General features: G+C 42.6%; 1 protein-coding gene across 2 annotated transcripts; it reads left to right on the top strand.

Moving 5' to 3' along the window:
* The first annotated feature begins 1,957 nt into the window (after nucleotides 1–1,957).
* On the top strand, nucleotides 1,958–15,782 carry snx21 (sorting nexin family member 21). 2 transcript variants are annotated; one of them, XM_084552993.1, is made up of 7 exons: nucleotides 1,958–2,133; nucleotides 5,356–5,694; nucleotides 6,371–6,567; nucleotides 6,681–6,822; nucleotides 6,910–7,075; nucleotides 8,998–9,500; nucleotides 12,018–15,780. In XM_084552993.1, the coding sequence occupies exons 2-6, from the start codon at nucleotides 5,385–5,387 to the stop codon at nucleotides 9,482–9,484; spliced, it is 1,302 nt and encodes a 433-aa protein (XP_084409119.1). In that variant the 5' UTR covers nucleotides 1,958–2,133; nucleotides 5,356–5,384; the 3' UTR covers nucleotides 9,485–9,500; nucleotides 12,018–15,780. The 2 variants fall into 2 exon arrangements, with proteins under 2 accessions (XP_084409119.1, XP_084409118.1); XM_084552992.1 differs by having other exon boundaries at nucleotides 8,998–15,782.
* Nucleotides 15,783–25,077: the final 9,295 nt, after the last annotated feature.

Raw genomic sequence — 25,077 nt, 5'->3', positions numbered from 1 at the left:
CAAGAAATAGAGCTGGAAGAATACATATTATATACATAGGAATGACAGTAAGGTGCAATAGTGTCCATTAATGTCCAGCTGGCTAGAGTTTGGGATGAATGACGTCCTGCAGCGTTCACTGTGGGAGTGGAGCTGGATCAGTCTGTTGGAGAATGAGCTCCACTGTCCCTCTATAGTCTGGTGTAGTGGATGAGATGGACTGTCCATGATGGAGAGCAGTTTGTCAAGTGTCCTCCTGTCCCTCACTGAGACAAACGTCTCCAACTCAGTGCCACCACCTTGACCAGCCTTTCAGATCAATTTGTCGATCCTACTTATGTCCTTTTTGCTGGTGCTGCTCCCCCAACAAACCACAGCAAAGCACAGAGCGCTCGCAACAACAGACTGGTAGAAAATCTCCACGGCGTGTGGTCATAATGTTAGGGCTGATTTGTGTTATTTAACGCTCACACTCAGAATCAGAATCAGAATCAGAAAATACTTTATTGCCAAGCATGTTTGTACATACAAGGAATTTGCTTTGGTGTTGTTACGCATAAAATAAAATAAAATAAAATATAGAAAGTATAGAACTTGCTCTCAGATATATAAAATATAAAAATTCAAAAAATACAAAAATATATACACAGTATATATATATATATATATATATATATTCCACCAGAACATTTACTGTGGGATGGTAGTGGGTTTGATGTGTTCATGGAGGTGGCTTGGGCAAAGTAGAGCCAGAGCCCGTCTACGGAGAGCCTTCCCACTCTCTATTAAGTCCCATTGTAATGAATTTTGGTTGCAGTTCCACCAGATTTCCACTGGGGGCGATCGCCATGAGTGCAACATGAATGGGAGTCTATGGAGCTAAAGGGCTATATGTGTCTCTTTCACCCGATTGTCGTTGAGAAATCTCAGATTTGATTGTAGGTTTTGCAAGTTCAACATGGGTTATAGGTCAAAAGTTGAATGAACGAGAACTTATGTCCTTTCGTTTTCTTACACGTTGAGTTGTTGTTGCCCATAACACGCTAGCATTGTGCTAATGAACGCTGATTGGTCAGTGAAGGACTGATTACGACCAGATCCCGCTTGACGGCATCGTGGCATCCGAAGCGGGACCAGAATGTTAAGGCGGACTTTTTCAAAACAGAAACTCTTCTAGCACGTGTATTTACCTGTGTCAGCTGTGTTGTCCATGCCTCGAGAGAAAAGAAAGTGCAGAGCGCAAAAGCACCAAAGCAGTGACTGAAGGATTGCCGTAAAGCAGTATCTGGTCGTACGATGTGTGTGACGTCATTGACATTTTAAAATACTTTTTAAAGCAAATAAGTGACTCTAAAAAATCTAACACCCAGCAATGTGTAATTTCTTTGCATCTCCTTTCAAATACAATATTAAAATTACTGCACAAAAAATTATATCCTGAGAAAAGTGGATTTTGAGGGGTATTGCTCCATAGACCTCCATTCATTCTGCACTCGTCCTGGGAGCGCCCTCATATGGAACCAGAGTGGAACTGCAACCAGTTCAGAAGCCGGAAGTTCACTGAGAGTGGAAGTTCTCCCCTTATTAGACATTCTCTGGTAGAGCGCACCAAAACACCGTGGCTCCCCTCGTCGGCGCCATCTTGAATCTTGACATCTTGAATCTTCACTCAATGCATAAATAGTTTTTTGTGTTAAACACTTCAAACATGGTGATATTTTTTCTGCCCATGTTTTTTTTTTATTATATAAAGAAGTCTCCATGTGTAGTTTAATATTAAACAAATGTTCTAGTTTATTTGTACGTGATGAATCTGCAGTGATGAAACATTAAAGTCCTGGCTGGGCCGGGGAGGAGCGCCACATGCTGCGATTCCTGTTGGTGAGGATTTTGTCGCCCCCTGCTGCCCGAAACGGATCAGCGCATGACCATATATGGTGACAGCCACACATCCGCCCGGACACGCCCCCTTCAGCGGGCTGCAGCCGGGGACGGTTTGAGGAATCAGGATAGCGTCCGTCAGCTGTGTTTTGACCCCAGATACCGCTGACAGGACTGACCAGCTCTGGGACCCACACCGCGGCGGAGCTTTAGACTTCACCGGCATGGATTAAGCAGGAGCACGGAGAGAGAGAGTCCGCTTCAATCCCCGTGGTGAGTTATCCCAAAGCTGGAGCTGTTAAATGAATCAGAGGCGCTGTAAACAAAGTTGTTAGCTTCCCTGCTAACTTTTTCAGGGATAGGAGCCTTCAGCTGGTTAGCAGTTAGCACCGTATCCTCTACCCCTGCTTTTATTCAGCCACAAACGGGGCTGTCAAGCTTTTAAACTGCACGATTAAAAGTTTAATTTAACCGCTGAGGTGGATTAAGGGGAGCCGAGTTAACTAGCTTCGAGCTCGGCTTTGAGTTCTCGCAGCCTCCGCGGGGCTAGCAGCGCTAACCACAGAAACAGGTAAAGTTGCTAGCTTGTTAGCTTGTGAGCTAACCCCTATTACCATCTTATTTCCACATCACCTGCATTCAAAGGCTGTTTTTAGCTGAAACATGCAAATTGCTTTTATTTTTATAGTATGTTAATATTTATGTGAACAGAACGCTGCCTTCAGGGACACCTCGTAAATATTTTATGCTGAAAATAAATATATTAATACAAACCTTGTGTAACATTTCTAACCATTTTTTTCTTAAATAAAGTAATAATAAAAAAAACAATAAAATAAAAACATTAGAGCCACAATAAATACAGGTCCTTAGGTGTCTTTGTGGAAATATTTTGAAAGCTGCATTCAGTGTCACCTTGTAAATATTTTGTCTGTCTGCCTCTTATAGTTAATAATAATAATAATAATAATAATAATAATAATAATGCAGACTTTGTGTAGGAATTTTCAGCCAGATCATTTTTTTTTAAATAAAATAATAGCAGTAAGAGGAAAAACAAACAAAAAACATAATAATAAAGAGCCTGATTTAAAATATTTAAAATCAGTCTCTTTACTAGAGTAAATAAAATAAATAAAATAAAATATATAATATTAATAAGACCATAATAGGTTAACAAGTTTGATTTTAAATAAAAACAATAAAACATTACAATTATTGCCAAAAATTGTTAAAACGTATTTTGAACCTGACACTCGGGGACAACTCTTAAATATTAGATCTTTCTCACTTACTGATTAATAATAAAAAATAATAATTTAAATAATAATCACGGCTTTGCGTAACATTCCCAAGAAATAAGAAAAGTTCTCCACGTTGAGAGCCTCATTAAAAATAGAACTTGAATTTCGTTTTTTCAAGCTTTGACAGATACTTTATTAATTATACTAAATGATTACTAATTAAAAATGCTTTTCTTTTCTGTGTTTCATGGTAGACTTCGTTCATCCATTAACTTTGCAGCATCTCCATCTGTTGAATGAAGTAAAGAACCATAAACAGTCAATTTAGATTTACTCATAAAGTACCAATGACAAACAGAATTATCTCAAGAATATATCGAAACTGACCAAACTCTGAAGTGTATTCATTTGTGTTTCATTTCAGCAACATGCACATTTTTTATTTTTTAAAAACTCCAGAAATGATTCAAGTCTCTGAACTGGGCCATCATACATTTATGGTTGTTCACATAATAACTGATATTTTTGTAAAGGAAATGGACAAAAAGTTGTTGATGGGTAGAAAAAAAAGTGTAAACATGAGATCGATTTGTCCCGTCAGACGAGGACAACTTGTTTGTTAAATTTAAAGTGTCTGTTGGTGTATTCCTTGATATTAGTGGGTCAGACCCGCTGCTGCTGTCATTTCCTCCCTGATAACTTCCTGATGTTGGAACTTTCTGGTGTGTTGTAAATGCTGAATCTCTGGCGGATGCATCCCGAGGAAGTGGACCAGGCCTCGAGGCCTCGCTGTGTCTGTGTACGTGTCGTCGTTTTCCTGGCTGCAGGCTGACTGAGCAGCGCGCTGCATTATTAATGTGTGACATGATTTCCATTCAGAGCAGCTGCCAGCTCTGTAACTGGAGCCAGCTCAGCCTCCTGGCTCATGTACAGCTCAAGTCGTCTTTCAGTGATCTGGAGTCTGTAACTGAATGGATCGATTCTTACTGTGAATATTAAAGCTAAAAAACACAGAGTGAGTTATATTACTAATTACAGTTATATACATTTATAGTTCATTAAATGAGTGTGCTCATTTAAGGCCAGTTAAACAAGTGTATTTGTCAGAAACCATTATTTTAATGCTGCCCTGCATACGGAAGACGGTTTATTTTTTTAGAATTTTTTATTGTATTTTTAATATCAAAATCTAAGTTGTTGGTATGGTTTGTTTTATTATTATTATTATTATCGTACTAGTTAAAAGGAGATAGATCAAATACTTACAAGGTGTACCTGAATGCGGCATTAAAGTATTTTTAAAAATAAATATTAAACACCCATTTTTAATGTGGCTCCTTCCTAGCCTCCCCGCTAATAGTAGCTCTTCCTAGCCTCCCCGCTAATAGTATCTCTTCCTAGCCTCCCAGCTAATAGTAGCTCTTCCTAGCCTCCCCGCTAATAGTAGCTCTTCCTAGCCTCCCAGCTAATAGTAGCTCTTCCTAGCCTCCCAGCTAATAGCAGCTCTTCCTAGCCTCCCAGCTAATAGCAGCTCTTCCTAGCCTCCCCGCTAATAGTAGCTCTTCCTAGCCTCCCAGCTAATAGTATCTCTTCCTAGCCTCCCAGCTAATAGTAGCTCTTCCTAGCCTCCCAGCTAATAGCAGCTCTTCCTAGCCTCCCAGCTAATAGCAGCTCTTCCTAGCCTCCCCGCTAATAGTATCTCTTCCTAGCCTCCCAGCTAATAGTAGCTCTTCCTAGCCTCCCCGCTAATAGTAGCTCTTCCTAGCCTCCCCGCTAATAGTATCTCTTCCTAGCCTCCCCGCTAATAGCAGCTCTTCCTAGCCTCCCCGCTAATAGTAGCTCTTCCTAGCCTCCCAGCTAATAGTAGCTCTTCCTAGCCTCCCCGCTAATAGCAGCTCTTCCTAGCCTCCCCGCTAATAGTAGCTCTTCCTAGCCTCCCAGCTAATAGCAGCTCTTCCTAGCCTCCCAGCTAATAGCAGCTCCTCCTAGCCTCCCAGCTAATAGCATCTCTTCCTAGCCTCCCCGCTAATAGCAGCTCTTCCTAGCCTCCCAGCTAATAGCAGCTCTTCCTAGCCTCCCAGCTAATAGCAGATCTTTATGTTTCAGAGTTGCAGACTATCACAGCATTATAAAATGGTGTCATCTGCATAAAAGGACGCAAAAATGGACAGTACACGTATTTATTTAGGTAAAATAATTTAAAAATAAGTATAAATGCAATAATTAACCTCATCATTTCCTGGTTCCTAAGACTCCTCCCCCCCCCCGTCAGGCGGCGTGATGGCATCCCGCCTGCTGGACCGTCTGAAGCGCTCGCTGTTTAAGGATGGCCAGGGGGCGGGACCAGAGCAGGAGGAGGGCGTCAGACAGGAAGAGGAGAGGTTTAATGACGACCGCTGGGAGGCGGAGCTGGAGGAGGAGGAGGAGTCTGTGAGCGATCGGCTCGGAGGGACACTGTGCTTCGACAGCGAAGGAGGAGGAGGAGGAGGAGGAGGAGGGCTGGAGGATGGAGCCGACGGCGACGGGTCGGGGCTGGACAGCGACTCCGACTTCCTGGGAGAGTCGATGGAGGAGGGGCTCAGCAGCACAGGTGACTCCTGAACCCCTCCTATGTTTTATGTGCAGGTTAGAAAAGTGAGGAAATACGACCAGTAGTTCAAAAGAATCCTTAAAGACGAAGATGAAGTGTACACATGAATATCTGGAATAGTCCAGAGAGTCTGATGGTTGGTTGGTGGTCAGAGCCTGGGAGTCATCCTTGTGTCGTCATCAGTAGTTCTTGACGAAATAAGAGACTCGAGAGCAGATGCTAATGGCGATGCTAATGGCGATGCTGATGCTAATGCCATTGTTTCTGGTCAAATCGTCCTCTAAAACTAAACCAGGTAGACTTCTATGAACGTCCCGCTCTATGTGGGCGTTAGCAACCGTTAGCAGCGGTTAGCATCACAGCATGAAGGTTCTGATCAGACTTAATGACAGAATAAAGTAAAAACACCTCTCCTAATTACACTCAACCATTCTGAATCAAGTTCTGTTATTAATCGATCAACATTCATTGAAAAAAATAATGGTTTGTTGCAGCCCTAGTAGAGGTCGTAAATTCTACAATCTTCAGTAATTAACTGGTCGCAGGGAAAACTGTTTTGTTGATCGACCAGAACCAGATTAATAATTAGTCAACTGATTAATTGATGAAGAGAATAATCACTTTTGTACTAAACATCTGGTCACCTGACCTCCCTCCTCTCACCTGCCTTGTGTAGACATCAGTCCCGTGGGCGTGTCCCCGGTTTGCACCTCCCCCTCCTCCATGCTAACTCGACAGCTTCAGGAAAGCTGGAGGAACCTGCGAGGACTCGGAGGAGGAAGCCCCGCCCCCTCCGTGAGACGCCAAACCGACGGCTTGTTGTTCGAGGTGACCGACGCCAGCGTGGTGCAGGACGGCTCCTCCAAATACGTGGTGAGTCCAGATGTTACTGATGCAGGTAGCTGACGGGCGCCATGTGTGGATAAATGCAGCACAGAAACTTTTCTTCAGCATGTAGAGCCTTTATTGTATTTTTATTTGTCCAGCTCTACACGATCCAAGTGATCCTGTCCGGCGGCAGCGACAAGACGCCAGCCATCATCACCCGCCGCTACTCGGACTTCCAGCGCCTTCACGCCACTCTGCGCCGCAGCCATGGCGACCAGATGGAGCGCGTCTGTTTCCCACGTGAGTTGAGATCACGACAAAATAAATAAATAAATAGAAAAAGAGACACTAAAGACACTAAAACTCGTCTGCTCTTAATCTTGGCAGGAAAGAAGCTACGCAGTAACTTCACGGCGGAGACGATCGCCAAGCGTAGCCGGGCGTTTGAACAGTACCTGTCTCACCTGTGCTCCCTGTCGGCCCTGAAGGGGGCGCCGTGCGTCCGCCACTTCTTCTACCTGACTGACCTGCAGACTGGACAGCTGCTCATCAGGTAAACTGGTAGAAACGCTGATTTATCCCCCTCTCATCTCGTCACATCAGTCGATATAGAACTTGTTTTTATAAAATACATTTTATAAACTGACTTTTAGGTTTGAATGAAATCAAGTTCATGTCAGAACACAAGATGCAGTTTTTCTGTTACATGACTTTTGAGTCATTTAGTGGGGATAAAGTTGTTACCAAAAAAAAAAAAATGAAAATACAACGATGCTGAGACGATCCTGAGATCTCCTGTATCTTAAATCTCTGACATAAGCTACAGAGTCACTTAAAAGTATCTGCTTCCTTCTGAATTTTCTACATTTCTGCATAAAAATTACTCACAAACCCTTCGGATCCTGAAAGTAGACAAAGAACCAAATCAACCAAATGAAAAGAAATGTTATACTATTTGTTTGTTCAGGAAAATTAACCAATATTACATATCAGAGTGATTCTCCTCTAGCATTAAATCAGAGTCCATGTGTTCAGAAGTGTTTCCATCAATGTAATGAGACTCAGGTGTGGTTCAGTTCCTGGCTTAGTTTCAATAAATCAGGGATTTGTCTCAGTCTGATCTTCACAACACATGTTTGTGGACAAAGGAGCTTTCTGAGGAGCTCAGAGAAAGAGTTGTTGTTGCTCATCAGGCTGGAAAAGGTTCCAGAACCATCTCTAAAGAGTTTGGAACCCACAAATAATCCACAGTCAGACAGATTGAAGACGACTGTTCCCCTCCACAGGAGTGGTCCACCAACAAAGATCACTCCATAATAGTCTGAGAGGTCCCAGAGGAACCCAGGGGAACTTCTAAGCAGCTAAAGACCTCTCTCACATTGGCTAACGTTAATGTTGATGAATCTGCTGAACAACCATGGTGTGATGGACAAAGACACTGCTCTCCAAGAAGAACATTTCTAAACATCATGTGGACAAGACAGAAGACTATTGGGACAATGTTTAGTGGACAGATGAGACCAAAGTAGAATAGTTTGGTTTAAATGAGATGAAACAACACTGCATCATTCCAGCATCAGAACCTCATCCCTCCATCAAACATGGGGGTGCTAATGTCCTGGTTTGGGCCTGTTCTGCTGCATCTGGACCAGGATGGCTTGTCATCATTGATGGACCAATGAATTCTGAATTCTACCAGTGAACTCTAAAAGAAAATGTCAGGACATCTGTCCATGAGCTGAATGTGAAGAGAAACTGGGTCATGCAGCAAGACAACGAGAACCAAGAACACAAGTGGTTCTACAAAAGAACGGTTAAAGAAGAACAAGATGAATGTTTAGGAACGGCCAAGTCAAAGTCCTGACCTTAATCCAATAGAAATGTTGTGGAAGGACCTGAAGCAAGCAGTTGATGTGAGGAAACCCACCAACATCTCAGAACTGAAGTGGTTCTGTTCTGAGGAATGGGCTAAAATTCCTCCAAGCTGCTGTAGACCACTGATCAGCAGTTACCAGAAACAAAAATAAATAAATACACTATAATATTTCTGTTTCATAGCTGGGATAGGCTCCAGCAGACCCTGCGACACTTCCCAGGAATAAGCGGTTACAGAAGATGAATGAATGAAGCAATTTCTGTTTCAGGTGTTGTGACTGGTTTCTTTTTGTCTTCTTTCAGGACTTGTGTGAAAATTGTTTGAAGTTTTGAGTCATTGAGGCAAAAACTTTTAAGTGACTTTTCCTCAAAGTCCGAGGCAAAATGATCAATTATCAATTAGTGTTGTTAATTAAAAGCTTCAAATAAAATCATGTGGTCTATGACTATGTAAAAAAAAATAAAGAATAATTTAATGGTATATTCTTTAAAGCTTTGACCTTCCATCCGATCCCTCTCTTCCTGTTTCTTGACACAGACTTGACGGTTTTCATGATGTTTTTATAAAGTCATGAGTTGAGTTTGTTTTGTTTCATTGAGGGTGGCACGGTACCAGGAGGCCTTGGGTCCGCTGCTCAACGCCAAGAGACTGCAACTCAAACTGGGCTGGGCCAGTTACTATGACAACCAGGGCCCTCCTCCGGCCTCCACCCATTGGTTCTTCACCCTGGTGGCGCTGTCGTTCTGTTTCCAGGAGGAGGACCAGCTGGAGGAGGCTCGGGACCACTGTGACCTCGCCCTCCGTGTTCTGACGCCAGCTGAGACTCCTCAAACTGACACTGACCCACAACATGAGAAGCAGACGTCAACGCCACATTCGAACACCAACAGGCCCCACCCCCTGCTGCTGCAGTTGTTGCGAGTGGTGGTTCGGCTGTCGTGGCAGACGGGTAAAGACAAGCGGCAGTGGGAGGACCTTCTGCAGCAGCTGGAGGAGCGGAGGGCGCGGCTTGACAATCAGCCAACCATCAAAGAGTTTCTGGTCAAACATAACCTGCAGGAGAGCGACGGCGACGGCGACGGTTAGATCGACACGATACTATGTGAGTTGGGGGCGCTACAGAGGAAAGGTCGGTTCATTGTCTGGTATTTCAACTTTGCTTTTAAAACCAGAAGCGAAGAAAAAAAAAAAACAGCTGTGAAGTAGTCTCCATGGTGAGCACTGGTCCAGGTCTCCCTGGTCCAGGAAGTAGTGTCCATGGTGACCCTGGTCCGCGTCTCCATGGTCCAGGAAGTAGTCTCCATGGTGAGCACTGGTCCAGGTCTCCATGGTCCAGGAAGTAGTGTCCATTGAGACTACTTCCACTGGTCCTGGTCTCTCTGGTCCAGGAAGTAATCTCAATGGTGACCACTGGTCCAGGAAGTGGTCTCCATGGTCACCACTGGTCCAGGTCTCTGATCCAGGAAGTGGTCTCCATGGTGACCACTGGTCCAGACCTCTCTGGTCCATGGATCATTGTGCTCAGATCTAAATAAACCTGGTTCTTCTCCAGATTCAGAGAGCAATTCAGATGACCAGATACCTTGAGTCAGAAAGTCTAAAATTACATCTGAATATTGCTGCAGAGTCATGATCATGCTCCGTTTAGACAAAGAGAAATGATTTTAAATCACGGATGGAAACTTCTTCTTTTTCACCTACAAAACATCTGCTTTTATATGTCTCTAATAATCACAGGTTTCTCCCTTACTTCTCTTTCTGGTTTCTGGTTCATAGATTAAAGAATGAAAGGTACATTTACTTGTTTAGGACTTTTTTAAACTGAAAATCAAATAACAGAAAAACCAAACTTGAAATACCAGAACTGACACAGACCGCTGGGAACACGTCACAGGTTTTCTTAATGAAGTCGAAACAAAAACTATGTTGGACTTCAGAGTCGCCTCCAAAAGGGCCGGGACGCTGGACTGAAAATATTCCAGCTGCATCCAGAAATCCTAAAGACTTCTTTCCTCCAAAACAAACAAACAGTGGCCGTAATACTCTGTCCGTTTACTTTTGACGCCTTAAATCAGTGACGGCTGCAGCTTGGATACTTCAGACCCGGAGCTCTTTATCCCAAAGTTGCATCGCTCTTCACTTGGAACTGCTTTTATACATGTTATGCCATTATTTTTCCCGCAAACAATATGAAATCCAAGTAAAGAAAGAAAGAGGGGAAAAAAGGGAATTAACAAAACATTAGCATCTTTAGTTTAAAAGGGTTTTTTCTTGTAGGAACTGAGGATTGTGGATCGCGTGTAAGAAACCGAGGACTGAAATGACAGAAATGTTTAACTGTAGCAGATTCAGCTCCTCCTTCCACTGAAGGGAATCCTCAACCTACACTTCTACAGATATGGACGGACATCTGTTCAATTCACTCGCTAGATTCTTGATATTTCACAGTAATAACTGTCTCTCTGTGAATTAAAGCTGCCCTGGGGCAGATGCTGTGGGGTCTGGTAGCCTTGTAGGGAGTGTCATTGCTATGGGGTGGGGGTGTCTGGTCTGGTCTGGGTGGGTGCTACATGTCTAAGTAACATTCACATCAATGAATGCCATGTCCAGAAGTGTCCCCGTTCAGTCCTCACATCAACATCTGATCTCACCTGTCCATCTCTAAGTCCCTGTGTCTCCACCTGGTCTTCATATAAATGCGTCTCCACATGTGTCTCCAGCCAGCACTTGAGATCTGATCTCAGTTTGTGTGTCTGTAAATCAGCAGCGCCATCATGTGGTCAGTAGAATATTGTAGCAGCTGCTGTCTCTAATGGATCTCTACCTACCGCTGGATCAGAACCATCAACAGCTGCTTGTTGACTTGGAGACATGATCCAGATTTTTTAAGATCTGATTTATTTTTTGATAGTGACGGCCAAACCCCGAAGAGCTATCGCTACCTGCTGTTGTTTCAGGACCATGAACATGCTCGGTTTGCTCATCACTAATGAACAGACATCACTGATTCATGTGATCATTTCTAATAGTGGTTGAATGAATGAGTTAAACTCCTCTTCCTCAGATCAGCCCTGTTGAGTAGGTGATCTTTAATGTGACCCAGGACTCATTGTGTGTTCACACTACCAAAGGAAGGAGGTCACATGTGTCCCAGACCACCTCCACATGTGGACTGACACCAGATCAGTGTTCACACCTGGACTCTAGAGACCAGATCAGGACTGATTCAGATTCAGATCAGGATGGATGTTGATGTAAAGTCTGAACGGCACCAGAGGATCCTAACATCCATTTGCTGAATTTCCGCATTTACTTCTTTTTGTTTTCTGCCTTAGTCGGGGCATTATAGACTTGTCTGCAGGTCAGAATCTCCACAGAGGCCTTTACCTTCAGCTAAAGATTGTTCAGCAATAATCAACCCAGCAGTGAGACAATCAGCACTCTGTGTTATAAAGTAAGGGAAAGACTGATGCTGCTTAAAAACGCTCCTCAAAACGTTTCTGAACACGGCCGGGGTTATCTGATGGATATCTCACTCCGTTAAACATTTTGATTCCAATTTAATTGAATTTTGTTGCACTATTTTAAAAGTGACTGGACTGTCTGTGTTCACCTGCAGCCTGTGGCGGGTTAAAGAAAAGGATGTTTTATCAGCGGTAACCACAAAACACTCAGAGCCCTCTTCCTCCTCCTCCTCCTCCTCCTCCTCCTACACATGACTGAACAGAGCAGACACATTCAATCGGTTCAAGGTAAAACAAACAAACAAAAAAAAAAGAACAAAACTGCTGCTCTGAGGATGTTGTTTCTATGGATACCTGTGATTTTAGTGGTTCCGCCGACCCGGAGTGGACGACTAGAAATAGACGCGAGGAGCTCGATCTACATCTGCAAGAGGAGGAGTAGTTGAGGAGCGAGTTATCGGCACATTAATGACTCTGAGAGGGAGTCACACCAGTGCCTCCATTATTAATTTTAGGGTTTACTTCCCTCCGATCAGTGTCACGACTGTGGAGGTTTAAACTAAAATCATTATTCAAGCACAATATTATGCAAACTATGGCTCATTACGCTTGTTTCATTTCTTCTACATATTCTGCTTATAGTCTCGCAGCAGAGATTCGGTCCGTGATGATTTCTGTTATATGTTTGTTGCACTTTGCGCTCCTCATTCACTCAGCACTCACTCAGTCACCAGGGAGTTGAACCATCAACCCTGTAATTAGAGCACATATACACTCCCTTACCAATTCATTAGGTACGGTCCTGCTCTGAATGTCGTCTCCATGAAGGATCTGGTGTTCAGCTTTAGTTTCTAGTCACTGAGAGAGATGTTGATTCAACTGTGTTTTCATTTTGTACAACTATTGAACTGACGTGTTCCTATTATTTTGACAATTCAATCCAGTTTAACTGCACCACAGACTCCATCCTCCACTATGATCATCCAGTTGAATCACCACCGTTCTGACGCTGTTTCACCAGAACATCAGATCAGTCATGAAGGAGAATTTAGATCAGAAAGCATTCACTAGTGTACCTAATGAACTGGCAAGTGAGTGTATTACATATCACATCCTGTTTTATTTGGTTGGGTTGGGTAGGTTGGGGTGGATGGATGGGTCAAGAAAACATTGGCCAAACTGTGATCTGTCCCTCAACCCTTGTCAAACTTTAATATAGCTGTGTCACATCTTAAAGAACAGTCACGAAGGAGGATTTAGCACTGTTGGCACTGGTGTACCTAATGTTTTGGCTAAGTGAGTGGCTATTCCAGGCGTCTCTCGGTTTAACGGGACTACGCGACCGTGGCTCAGTCACACATGTTGAACCTTTTTGTCGACTTCGGGTGGTTTGAGATCTTGTGAAGATTTTTGAAAGCATGATGGATTAAGTCCACCTTCACTGAGACGCCTGAGAAATAAATAAATAAAAAGAAATAACTTGCCTAGAAAAGCTTAAAATGTCGATTTTTAAAAAAAAATAAAAAATAAATTGAAAATGAAAATAAAACCCTGTCTTTTAGAAATGATGCAACTGAACAACCAAAGATATCAAATATATTTCAGTAAGATAATGTGTTAGCTTTCGTTATGTTTTGTTCACCCACCATCGAGCCCGACCTCCTCCTGCACTTTATCCTGTCATTAAAAATGAGCCAGTGATTAGATAGTTCCTTTATGTAATTTAGGAAAACATAATTTCTTGGTGACAGGGTTGTAGAAAGTTTTATTGAGGTTGAGATTAGAAAGAATAATATAAATATATTTTCCTCTCCTGTGGCGACTCAGTGATGTGATGGTGTTTATTGCTAGTTTTACCTTCGGTGCCTTGGTGGCATGAATCCAGCCTGTGCAAAAAAAAAAAAAAAAGAAAGGTTCAGACACAAAGATGTTCTGACTCCGTTTGCGATGTGTTGAACATCTGGTTCATTCATTTCCGGCTGCTGAGCTTTTACTGCAGTCATTTCTCATCATAACTTCGGACTAGCATACAGTAAAAATAGTAAAAGGGATGTAAAATGGATCTAAATGATGCATTAATTTGACAGATTTGTCTGTTTTTTTATTTGAACTAAATCATTTTGTTTTTTGTCAGTTTTTTGTTTTAAAATGTGGTCATTTCAGTTTTACGGGAATCAGGTCCTAATGTGAACTCAGATGTGTTGTTTTTAAATGTTTTTATCATGAACTGTATATAAAGATGGACAGTAAGACATCACTACTGCAAGTTGTTGAAAATGAAGACAAGGCTGTCAACGACAGGGGCTGACATCTTGAACTAAAGTTATTTACATCCAGACTGTGCAGCATTGTCCCGTATGAAGATTGCCTCTCCTGTTCCACTAAAATGTAAACACACCCTTCAGTCTTTACATCGCCCAGCTTCCACCATCTAATTAGTAGCTGCTAGCTAGAGAGCTAGCGGTTACTAATCAGCTAGCCAGCTACATATCAACGACTTAGCCACATTTGTGGTGCTGTTACCTCATTGTTTATCCCATCTGCTAGCTAACAACTGTTTTGCATTGGTTTTTCACTCAATCTCAAGCGCAGATGCTGCCATCTGATACTAATCGTCTAGCTAGCTATTTAACTACTAATCAGATGTTGGCAGCTGAGCTAATATTTGAGCAAAGAGCACAACCAGTGGGAAAAAGTTGTTTATATGTACCTGGCTTGCTAGCTGATTATTTACTCCTAGCTCTTTAGCTATCTTGAGAGTTAGCAGTTACTAATCAGTTAGCCAGCGACATATACTGTAAACAACTTTTCTGCACTGGTAGTGTTCTTAGTTGCAGTGTTTCTGTGTCTGAGCCTGATCTTTTTCCCAGCTGCCTACATCTGATAACATCTACATTAGCTTTCACTTGCTAGGGGGTGATACAGATGACTCATCGTCCATCTTTATATACAGTCTATACAGTCTACAGTCAAACCTGGTTTCCTCGTCTTCTGGTTTGACTTCCTTTATCAGAAATGCAACTCCATGTATTTTTAAGATGTGGATTTTGACGTTTATAGCAACGCTGCTTTATAGAGCTTTATACAAGTATATTTTGTGGAATAAATGTTATGATTAAGTCCAGATGTGTTCCGGGCTTATTTGTCTTGAATTGATCGACCGGTGGCTTTATTCCAGTACGAGTGTGAAGACGACAATCAGACATCTTTGGAGTTTTATAAAAAATAAAAGTTTAACATGTTGTTATTGTTGCTGTAATTCCTTTTTAACATTTCACACTAAATCTTTACAACCACCTGTTTGGCTTATCTCACTGTTCAGTCTTGAAGTTGGGGCCCGAATAGGGAGCCCTCCCCCAAAGTTTCAGTTCTCTCTGCATAATTTTCATCTCTAACGGTCGGAGAGTAGCTGGTGAACATATTGAGGAACTGATACAGAAATACAGTAGCGTGGTTCGCTGTGATAAACATCAGATAAAGAGTTGCAGCTGATTATTTTTAACCATGTGAAGCCTGACATATGAAATTATTTTTATATGTAGAGTTTTGGCCGTTCCTAAACATTCATGTTCTTCTTTAACCGTTCTTTTGTAGAACCACTTGTGTTCTTGGTTCTCGTTGTCTTGCTGCATGACCCAGTTTCTCTTCACATTCAGCTCAAGGACAGATGTCCTGACATTTTCTTTTAGAGTTCACTGGTAGAATTCAGAATTCATTGGTCCATCAATGATGACAAGCCGTCCTGGTCCAGATGCAGCAGAACAGGCCCAAACCAGGACATTAGCACCCCCATGTTTGATGGAGGGATGAGGTTCTGATGCTGGAATGCATCATCTCATTTAAACCAAACTATTCTACTTTGGTCTCATCTGTCCACTAAACATTGTCCCAATAGTCTTCTGTCTTGTCCACATGATGTTTAGAAATGTTCTTCTTGGAGAGCAGTGTCTTTGTCCATCACACCATGGTTGTTCAGTGGATTCATCAACATTAATATTAGCCAATGAGAGAGAGGCCTTTAGCTGCTTAGAAGTTCCCCTGGGCTCCTTTGGGACCTCTCAGACTATTATGGAGTGATCTTTGTTGGTGGACCACTCCTGTGGAGGGGAACAGTCGTCTTCAATCTGTCTGACTGTGGATTATTTGTGGGTTCCAAACTCTTTAGAGATGGTTCTGGAACCTTTTCCAGCCTGATGAGCAACAACAACTCTTTCTCTGAGCTCCTCAGAAAGCTCCTTTGTCCACAAACATGTATTGTGAAGATCAGACTGAGACAAATCCCTGATTTATTTAAACTAAACCAGGAACTGAACCACACCTGAGTCTCATTACATTGATGGAAACACTTCAGAACACATGGACTCTTGATTTTTATCAGGTTTAGCACCTCTCTGATATGTAATATTGTAATATTGGCTCATTTTAGTCTGTATGTATGTAATATTTCTGTTCTGAGGTCTGTAAACTTTTCTCCTCAGTTAAAGTTTTGATTGGAACATCGTTGATAAATGTTCTCTCTAGTTTTCACTCACTGTTCTGTCACTCTGAGTGTTCACACTGAATGACACATGAACGGTTAACGATGACCTCGTTTCAGCACGTTCTCAGTTTGGGTGTTAAACATGTTTAACGAGTGTTAATTCACAATAATGATCACACAAATAGCTAAATGTCATTTGTGATGCTCCACTAACAAATACTCAGTCATGATGACCTTATGTACACTGGTGAAGTCATTCTGATTTAAAGTTGAGTTGATGTTGAAACAGCGTCAGATTCAGCTGGATGATCATTATGTTGCTGTTAACTGGATTAAATTAAGTGTTTATGTTATTTAGCCTAGCCCACTGACTACTATGTCAAAATAATAAGAACACTTCTCAGTTCAGTGGTTCTACAAAATGAAAACACAGTTGAATCGACATCTTTCTCAGTTATTAGAAATTAAAGCCAAACACCAGACCCTTCATGGAGACCAGATTTAGAGCAGGACTAGTGTACCTAATGAAGTGGCAGCTGAGTGTGCAGTCACATCACTCCTAATAAATCGCATCCCAGTGGGAGGAAGCTGGTTGGTGATATCTCTTGTTGCCGTGGTGACGCAGCTGCCTCCTCAGATTCCTCAGGTCTGACGTGGAGGACGAGTTTAATCACTGACGGTTCATCCTCGCTGTGGAAAAACATCTGGACCACCCCCCCTCTGTCCCCCCCCCCCCCCTCCCCTCCTCTCCAACATCACCATGGTGACGAGGCCAAGAAGCTGAGCGATCCGCTGCCGTGGGAACACCGGTTGCCACGGCAACGGTCAGGGAGCAGCACTGAGGCGCCATCGTGGTCGTCGAAAAGGAAAGTGGCGCGTCCAATCTGGGAGTGCTGTCAGTCGCTGTTGCCATGGCAACCGTTGATGATGATGATGATTGGGACGAGGATGACGAGAGTGATGAGGCACGGCTCAGTCACAACATATACAGGCTAAATAAAACACCGGCTATTGTTTGAGTCAGAGGAATCAGTGTTTCCTGGAAAGAGCTGACACCTGCTTCTATCTAAGTCCAACAACACATCTGCTAAAAAATACAGAACAAATGTAGAAATTAAACTTTTATTTCCATGGCCTTTGAATTTATTCAGATTTATATTCATAGAAAATCCTCTAAACTTGTAGGGAAATGATTGAATGTCTAAAAAATCTAGAAACAAAAGAGTCTGAAATGTCAACCTTGTCAAGTTGCAGACACAGATCTTTTTATCTTTTTCACTGTGTTGTTTCATTCAGTTTGTCTTAGAAATGCAGATGTGATTTGTTCTTAAATAAGTGAAGGCTACACCTGAAGTTATCTGACGGAATGAAAGCTCTGAGATGACAGTAGAAATTATCCATCCATCCATTTTCATTGTGCAAAGTCAGGTCGCTGTAGCAACCTGGAGTGTTTTCTAGCTCCTCATAAAGTATGTCAGGTTCTTGACCAAATATTATTTAAATGGGAACCAAAAAAACTTTAGTACTTTAAAAAAAAAGAGAGATGTTCCTCTGAGGATGGAAGCTTCCAGGGTTCAGTTCTAATCTGAGTCTTTGTCTCTTAAGTAAATCAAATCTTAACATGTGAGAGTCTTTCCATCTTGTTCCAACATCTGGATCATGTCTCCAAGTCAACAAGCAGCTGTTGATGGTTCTGATCCAGCGGTAGGTAGAGATCCATTAGAGACAGCAGCTGGTACAATATTCTACTGACCACATGATGGCGCTGCTGATTTACAGACACACAAACTGAGATCAGATCTCAAGTGCTGGCTGGGGACGCATGTGGAGACACATTTATATTAAGACCAGGTGGAGACACAGGTGAGATCAGATTTCCCAGGATGGATGTTGATCGCTGCACTTTAGAATTTCATTTAACAGAAAGTCAAACTCACAACAAGTGTTTTAAAATCTCACAGTTTACTGACGTTTGTTTTACACGAGTTCTGGAAATCTTTCACTAAGCTTCACAGACATCATGATCCAGATTTTCAGTTACATTTGTGAGGTCACAGGGTGCATGAAAACTGAATTACAAAAAAAAAAAAAACCTACATAGCCAGGACACCCCCTCCCTCACCATGAGCTCAGCAGACACAAACTCTGTCCTGTCGTCACGGAGAGACACACCCAGAGCACGAGACATCGTAGTGGAGGAGGACGCCGACCTGCGACAGACTGCAGCCCAGCGGGAACCAGACCTCTGATTACTGCACACAGCCCTGACACAAGACAGCTTCACCAAACCTGGAGAACATGAAGCTCCCGAATAGAAACGCTACAACAACAAAAAAAAAATGTAAACTTAGATTTTAGACTGTCACATTACACTTGGAACTATTATTTTTCTTCAGAGAGCCAGAAAAGGAACTGAATATCGATCTAAACAGAAGTACTTTTTATCCTTTTAATCCACACCAGCTTGTTCCTGGAGCTATCTCTTGTTCTGATGTGACTGCGTCTTGTCGACCTGTGCTCAACAAATGGCAACCTGCAACGGCAAGCTCCTCTGTGCATGGATTAAATAATGTGCTAGCTTGAAGCTATGTCCAGTTGGTGTCTAGTTGGCGTCCCAGGCTCTGGTTGCCAGGGTAACCCTCTTGTATATTTCCGGATGTAAAAATATTGCTAGTATACAGGCGGAGCTAGCTCTTCTTCTATTTGAAAAGAAAATACCATCAGCGTCGTTCCATCTGGGTTCTCCCAACCATCAGCACGGTGCATTTGTTGATAGGAACCAAAATGGCGGACGGCGTCTCCACAGTCTTGTTTTTCTCCGATCATCACTACAACTCTCTGAATTTTATCAACATTCATGGCGTCTGGTGTCTTCGAGCTCCGGATGGAATTGGTGAGCGGTCAGGGCTCAAAACAGAACTTTGTGAACTTCGGCTTTTGTGTAACATAAACGGGAACCGTTGTTTCTTCCCCTGCTGGTCATCTGCGGAATTGCATCTCGTTAATTTCAAAATCATGTGCACAAGTTCCCATCAGTTGTTGTTATTATGCACAAGTTACTTTCCAATACTTCCAGTCTCTCCGCACTAAGCTAGGCCAACCACGTTGATAGCAACAGGTTTTTGGGGCAGAAACAGATGAGCTGTTTGAAGTTGGCAGCAACAGAAGAAAATTTTAAGAAATCACAGTTATGAAACTTCTTTAAAAAAAAAAAACTATTTCCCTTTTTCAGAATTCTCTTTGGTGCTAGGATGAAGCAAAAATGGTTCCATTTAAATGCTTCCATTTAGTATGTGGCTGCAGAGCGTCCCGTCCTCTGAGATCTGTTTGTCAAAATAAAAGAAACACAAGACGACTTCCGCACTAATGACACTTCAGGCCTTGTCTTTGAAATGCTTGTTCTGTGCTAATCGGTAGTTAGCATGCTAGGTTTAGACTGTAATAACGGAGCTTGGTTATGCTAACAGTTGATTGTACACTAATATCTATTTACACACACTAGTATAGCAGGATGTTGGTGGAGAACAGAAGTAATAGACTCCAGGCAAAATAAATGATATAATATATAAAACTAGTATGGTTAGAAAATATACTTTTACATCGATAGTTATTCTAGATTGTCCACATCCCAAAGTTACACAATATCTTTGGCTAATCACCACTAACGAGCATCAAACTTTCTTTCCCCCGTAAACACACAAACATTTACAGTAGTTTAGAATAAGAAACAGGACTTCCTCCAGCGCTCACAAAACAAATATGAAAATAAACAGACATTTTCTCTTATTTAACAAAATTGCATTGAACAGTTTCATCATGTGACACATGAACACATCATAACATTTAACCCTGATTGACGTTTCTCACCTCCTCCAGTCAAACGTGTCTGTCATCGTGTTGGCTTGTAACAGCCCTTTGTAATAGAGACTTCACTCCTGACTCGTTTGGTTGTGACTTCCAAACTTTTATATTAGAAAATAAAACATACTAAGGGAACAGATTAGTGATTTTTTTAGCTTAGATTAGCAAAACGGAGGAACAGTTAGCCTGGTAAATCAATCAGAAAACTCCCTGTGAAACCATAAGTTGTTGAATTTTAAATTGTTTTTGTAAGAGATATGTTAGGTGTTAAGTTTTAGACGTAATTTATTTACTTTCAGACCAAGCTAAGCTAACTATTACCCCCGTTTATGATCTTTATGCTAAGCTAACTCTAATAATGAAACGTATTGAGGGAACAGATTTGCGAAATTTGGAGCTAGAACTGAGAGAAGGTTAGCTTAACTCTTGCTGAGAGTTAATGTTAGCTTAGATTAGCAAAAGAACAGGAAACATGGGGGGACAGTTAGCATTTACCTTTTTGTTTTTGTGCGAGATGTTAATAAGTGAGATTTAGATGTAATTTATTTACATTTAGACGAAGCTAGGCTAGTGGTTTCCCCCTGTTTACAATCTTTATGCTAAGCTAAGCTAACATTACTTTCTATGTATGTGTTCCTTTAAAGATAATGTGTAGTGATTTATGGTTCCCGGTTTACTATTTGGCACCGTCGCCTGACAGAGCAAAAGTTCAGCAGAAAATTTAGATGATTCATAAATTATTTTTAAATTATCAACTGTTTTTACATTCCAGCTTTTTAAATGTCAGAATTTATTGCTTTTCAAAAGGAAATTAATTTCTTTTCTTTTTTTAATACTGTTGGCTGCTCAAAACATCCAATTTGAAGATTATTTGAGAAAATTATCAACTGATTAATTGATGATGAAAATAACTATTAAAGAGATCTTCAGACATTTGTGATTATTTAAGGCGACGGTGTATAATGGGGTAAATACTGTTACAAATAATGCTCGGTTAATGTGCTTATTGTTTTCTCAATTCTAACCCTTCACAGGACCGTCCAAACAGTCCATTTATTATTATTTGTAATGAACAAATCCTCACATCTGAGAAGACTCCGTCTGATCATGAAGGTGCAGGTATCCTCTAACGAGCTCATGGCGAGCAGAGCCTCCGAAACAGTTTTATATAATTTCACAGTCGACTTTGACATTTCATGGCACAGAGACGCAAAAAACAAAAAACAAAAAAACAAACCAAAGGCAGTCGACCAGAAGGGGGGATGGTGACACTTTTCCACAAAGGCAACACAACCAGTCGTGTGATATTCGATGCCACTCACAGACAGTCTGGTGTGTGAAGTCCAGTTAGTGAGTCTGAAGCTCATAAATCTTCTTAGACTCCTGCAGAAAGTCTTGTCTGTAGCAGGCGTTGATTAGAGGCTCCAGTATGAGCTGCTCAAGGTTTCTCCTCAGCAAAAAGCACTGCAGGTTTCAGGCTCAAGAGTCTTCAGATTGTTTGTAAGATTGTTACTGGCGCTTTCTAAATAAAACTGAAATGAAAAAAGCGTCGGTTGAAACCCAGGCTGACTCAAGTTTGATGAGATTGTCAGGCTCATGATGGTTTAGTTCTTGCGATGAGCTCTAACACCTCCTTAATAACGCAGCTGATATCCAAATTTACTAGCTTTGCAGTGGAAATCCAATTAATATATGTTCCTTCTGCAATTTTACCTTCTGACAACCCTGTGGGTCGGTTTGTTTTGTTTTTTCAAACTTTACGACCACATGACCATCTGCAGAGAGAGGTCTAACCCTAACCCTAAACCCACTGAGAATCAGTAGTCGCTGACAGTCGTGTTGCCAACATTGGGTCTTGTCCTCAGACGTGTCCAAAAGAAAGTATTTTATACTGTGGAACCGAGAGATGTTGGGCAGTTAAGCAGCGTCAATATGTAAAGAAATTCTCTTATTGATCATTTATTTGTAGCTGAGAGTCGGGGCGTTTATCAATAAACACAAACTCTAAACAAGTTCGACTCTGAGTACAGACTTTGAAGAACAGGAGGGACGCAGGACGGCCATTTGGTAATTAGGAACAGCAGCGTACATAATGACACCTATGAAATGCATTCTGGGATACCTGGCTGTACCAGGTCCACACAAGTTACCTCCCGATGTGCCCTCGAATAAACGGACGGGGCAAGAACACATCCTGGTATTTGGACTGTTCTTGGTCGGATGGTTCTTTGAACTTGAACAGAACTTGGACAAAGACTGATTAGGTTTCAAAAGAAACAGACGCACCGAAGTTTGCATTCTCTGTAGTTTGTACTTCGGAATCAATCATGTCAAGTTCTGACATTGACCAACAGGAGGATGCTGTATGGTAAGCAGCAACAACACATACTTACAAATGCCCCGACCTCTATCAGTGTTTATCAATACAGAGTACACAAACATCAGACTTGCGTTCTTGGTATTTCGACCTTGACAAGTTTGACTCTGAAGTACAGACTCTGGAGGACGGTAGCATGCAGGACGTTCATTCTGGGACGACAGCGACTGATGCCGTTTCACAATAACAGACAAGAACACATGTTGATAAACGCCCTTGGTCTCAAGTGGATGTTCAAGGCTCTTGTTGCCTAGCTAACCCTCCTGTAAGTGAAACAAGCTGAATATGAGAATATTGCTCTTGTGTGGACGGAGCTCTTCTTCTATTTGAAAAGAAAATACCATCAGCGACACCACTGCCATGTCTTGGTTCAACCGACTATTGGCACGGTGAATTTCGGGGGTGAATCGAAGTCGTGGACAGTGTTTTCCTTGGGGTAAACCTTTGGAGAACTCATATCGTTGTCACCTAACTTGCGGTGACGACTGCAACTTGCTGAATTTCGTTAACACCACACATCGCTGCCAATCTTTTACACAATCTTTCTGAGTCGGTCGTTTTAGTGAAGCTTTGATGAATCTGCGCCTGAGTAACCAACGCTATCGGTCCGTGATCGTGTTTCCCGTCAGACCGTGGTGACTGACAGCAGAGGACTTGGACAAAGCTGACTGTCGCTCTCCACTCGAGTCCCGTGAGTCAGCAGCTCCTCCACCGTCGTCCAGTCGTCGAGCAGCTTGCTGTTCCTGAGTCGGTTCTGCTTCATGTGGCTCAGCTCCAGCACTGTCTGAGACGACAGCGACCCCTGACCTCCCCCGCCTTGCTCCTCCCCTCCTCCCCCTCCTCTCCTCTCCCGGTGTTGCCGTGACAACGCCAGATGACGCCTCCTCTCCGTGCGGCTCCAGTATCGCCCTGCCCATCGGCCGTCCTCGCCGTCCTCATCGCCGTCCCTCCCTCCGTCTCCTCGCACCTCCTCGTCCGTCGTGACCTCGCTGCGCTCCCTGGCCAGTCGGTAAGCTCGGGCTTTGAGCAGCTGATTCCTGACCGACTTCTGATTGGACAGTCTGGAGCGGGGAGAGGGTGGAGAGTGAGGGCTTCGTTGCGGGGCCCCCAGTGTGCTGTATAAAGGGACACAGGGACCTTTTGGTTTGCCGGTGTGATTCCCGAGAGTCTGAAAGCCACGCCAGTCTGACGTTCCACTGGATCCAGAACCGGGACTCTTGGAGAGGGAGTCCTCCTCCCTGCTGCGGATTGAGCTCTGGCTGTTCCTTGGTGAGTTCAGATGACCGGTCAGGCTGGTTCTGTCTATGCTGAGGTGACTGGTGGGGTGACAGTTACTGGGATAACTGGCCCGGCTCCTCGGCCCCAGCACCTTGGTGGTCGTACCTGGCTGACCGTTCTGGACTGCGTTTGGATCTGTCATGTTGGGGTGACTCGCCCTGCGCCGTCGCTGTCCTTCACTCAAATCGGTTATTGTTTGACTCCTCCCCGGAGGCTCCATCATCCCGCCTCCGATCTGCTGCTGCTCCAACCACAGCGCCCTCCGCTGGCAAGGCTCAGTACGACAACCTGTAGACAGAAGAAAGTTCTGAGTCCCTACAGTGCTGTGAGGTCTCTCTCCATAGCAATAACAATGATATCATTTTGAACTCATTCAGCAACCCCTTGACTAGAACTGGACCAGGAGTTTATAGAAATACCACAAAGCACACACATTCTACAAAGGTTCTAGTAAAAATAGAACCAGGCACACTCTCCATTTGGTTGCCTCTTGAAAGGGAATCTGGCTACAAAATCCTACTGATTCCACTACAGGAGACAATGTACACACAATTCAACCTTTGGACATGTTATTTAGCCTGGACATCATCACATTGTACCATTGTGCACATTATACAATCCAGAAGAAGATTGAGATTTCCTCCATGTTGTTCACACAGTCACCAAGGCATGCTACATATCAGTGCTAAGCTAACTTTCACCACAAAATGTCTGTATTGTGTTTGTCATCTGTGCTACAACCACTGGTCCACTAGATGGAGACAAAGGACCATGCATGAAATTGATGCACAGGAATCGGACTCTTTCCGGCAAGTCACCAAGTAGTGCATAGTTGATGGCGAAATTGGACTCAAATTAGATAGACTCAAAAGGACCACAAAAAGTGATAAAAAACAATATGAATTGCATTTGTTCAAATTCAAACACACTGACTGAAATTCAACGTTTAGCTGCAGGCTTTCTCTGTTAGCCGAGGCTAGCTGGTTAGCTCCAGGTATGTGACTGTATCAATGGAAAGAGTAGCTTCTCTGGTTTCACCCAGCATTGCAGAGTGGAGCGGAGTGCATTGTGGGTAATGTTGGGTTCCATTTTGACTGTCCCTTGTATTTATTTATTTTTTTAACCAGAATATTCAAATTAGTAACAAACAAACACCTGGACCATTGTTTTTATAGGTTTAAAGTCTGAATTGACCTGCAGCTAGTTGGTGTCAAACACA

Source organism: Chelon labrosus, assembly GCF_963514085.1.
Source record: "Chelon labrosus genome assembly, chromosome: 10".
NCBI lineage: Eukaryota > Metazoa > Chordata > Actinopteri > Mugiliformes > Mugilidae > Chelon > Chelon labrosus.
The sequence above is the reverse complement of the archived record's forward strand: the minus strand, read 5'-3'. Positions and strand labels throughout refer to the sequence as shown.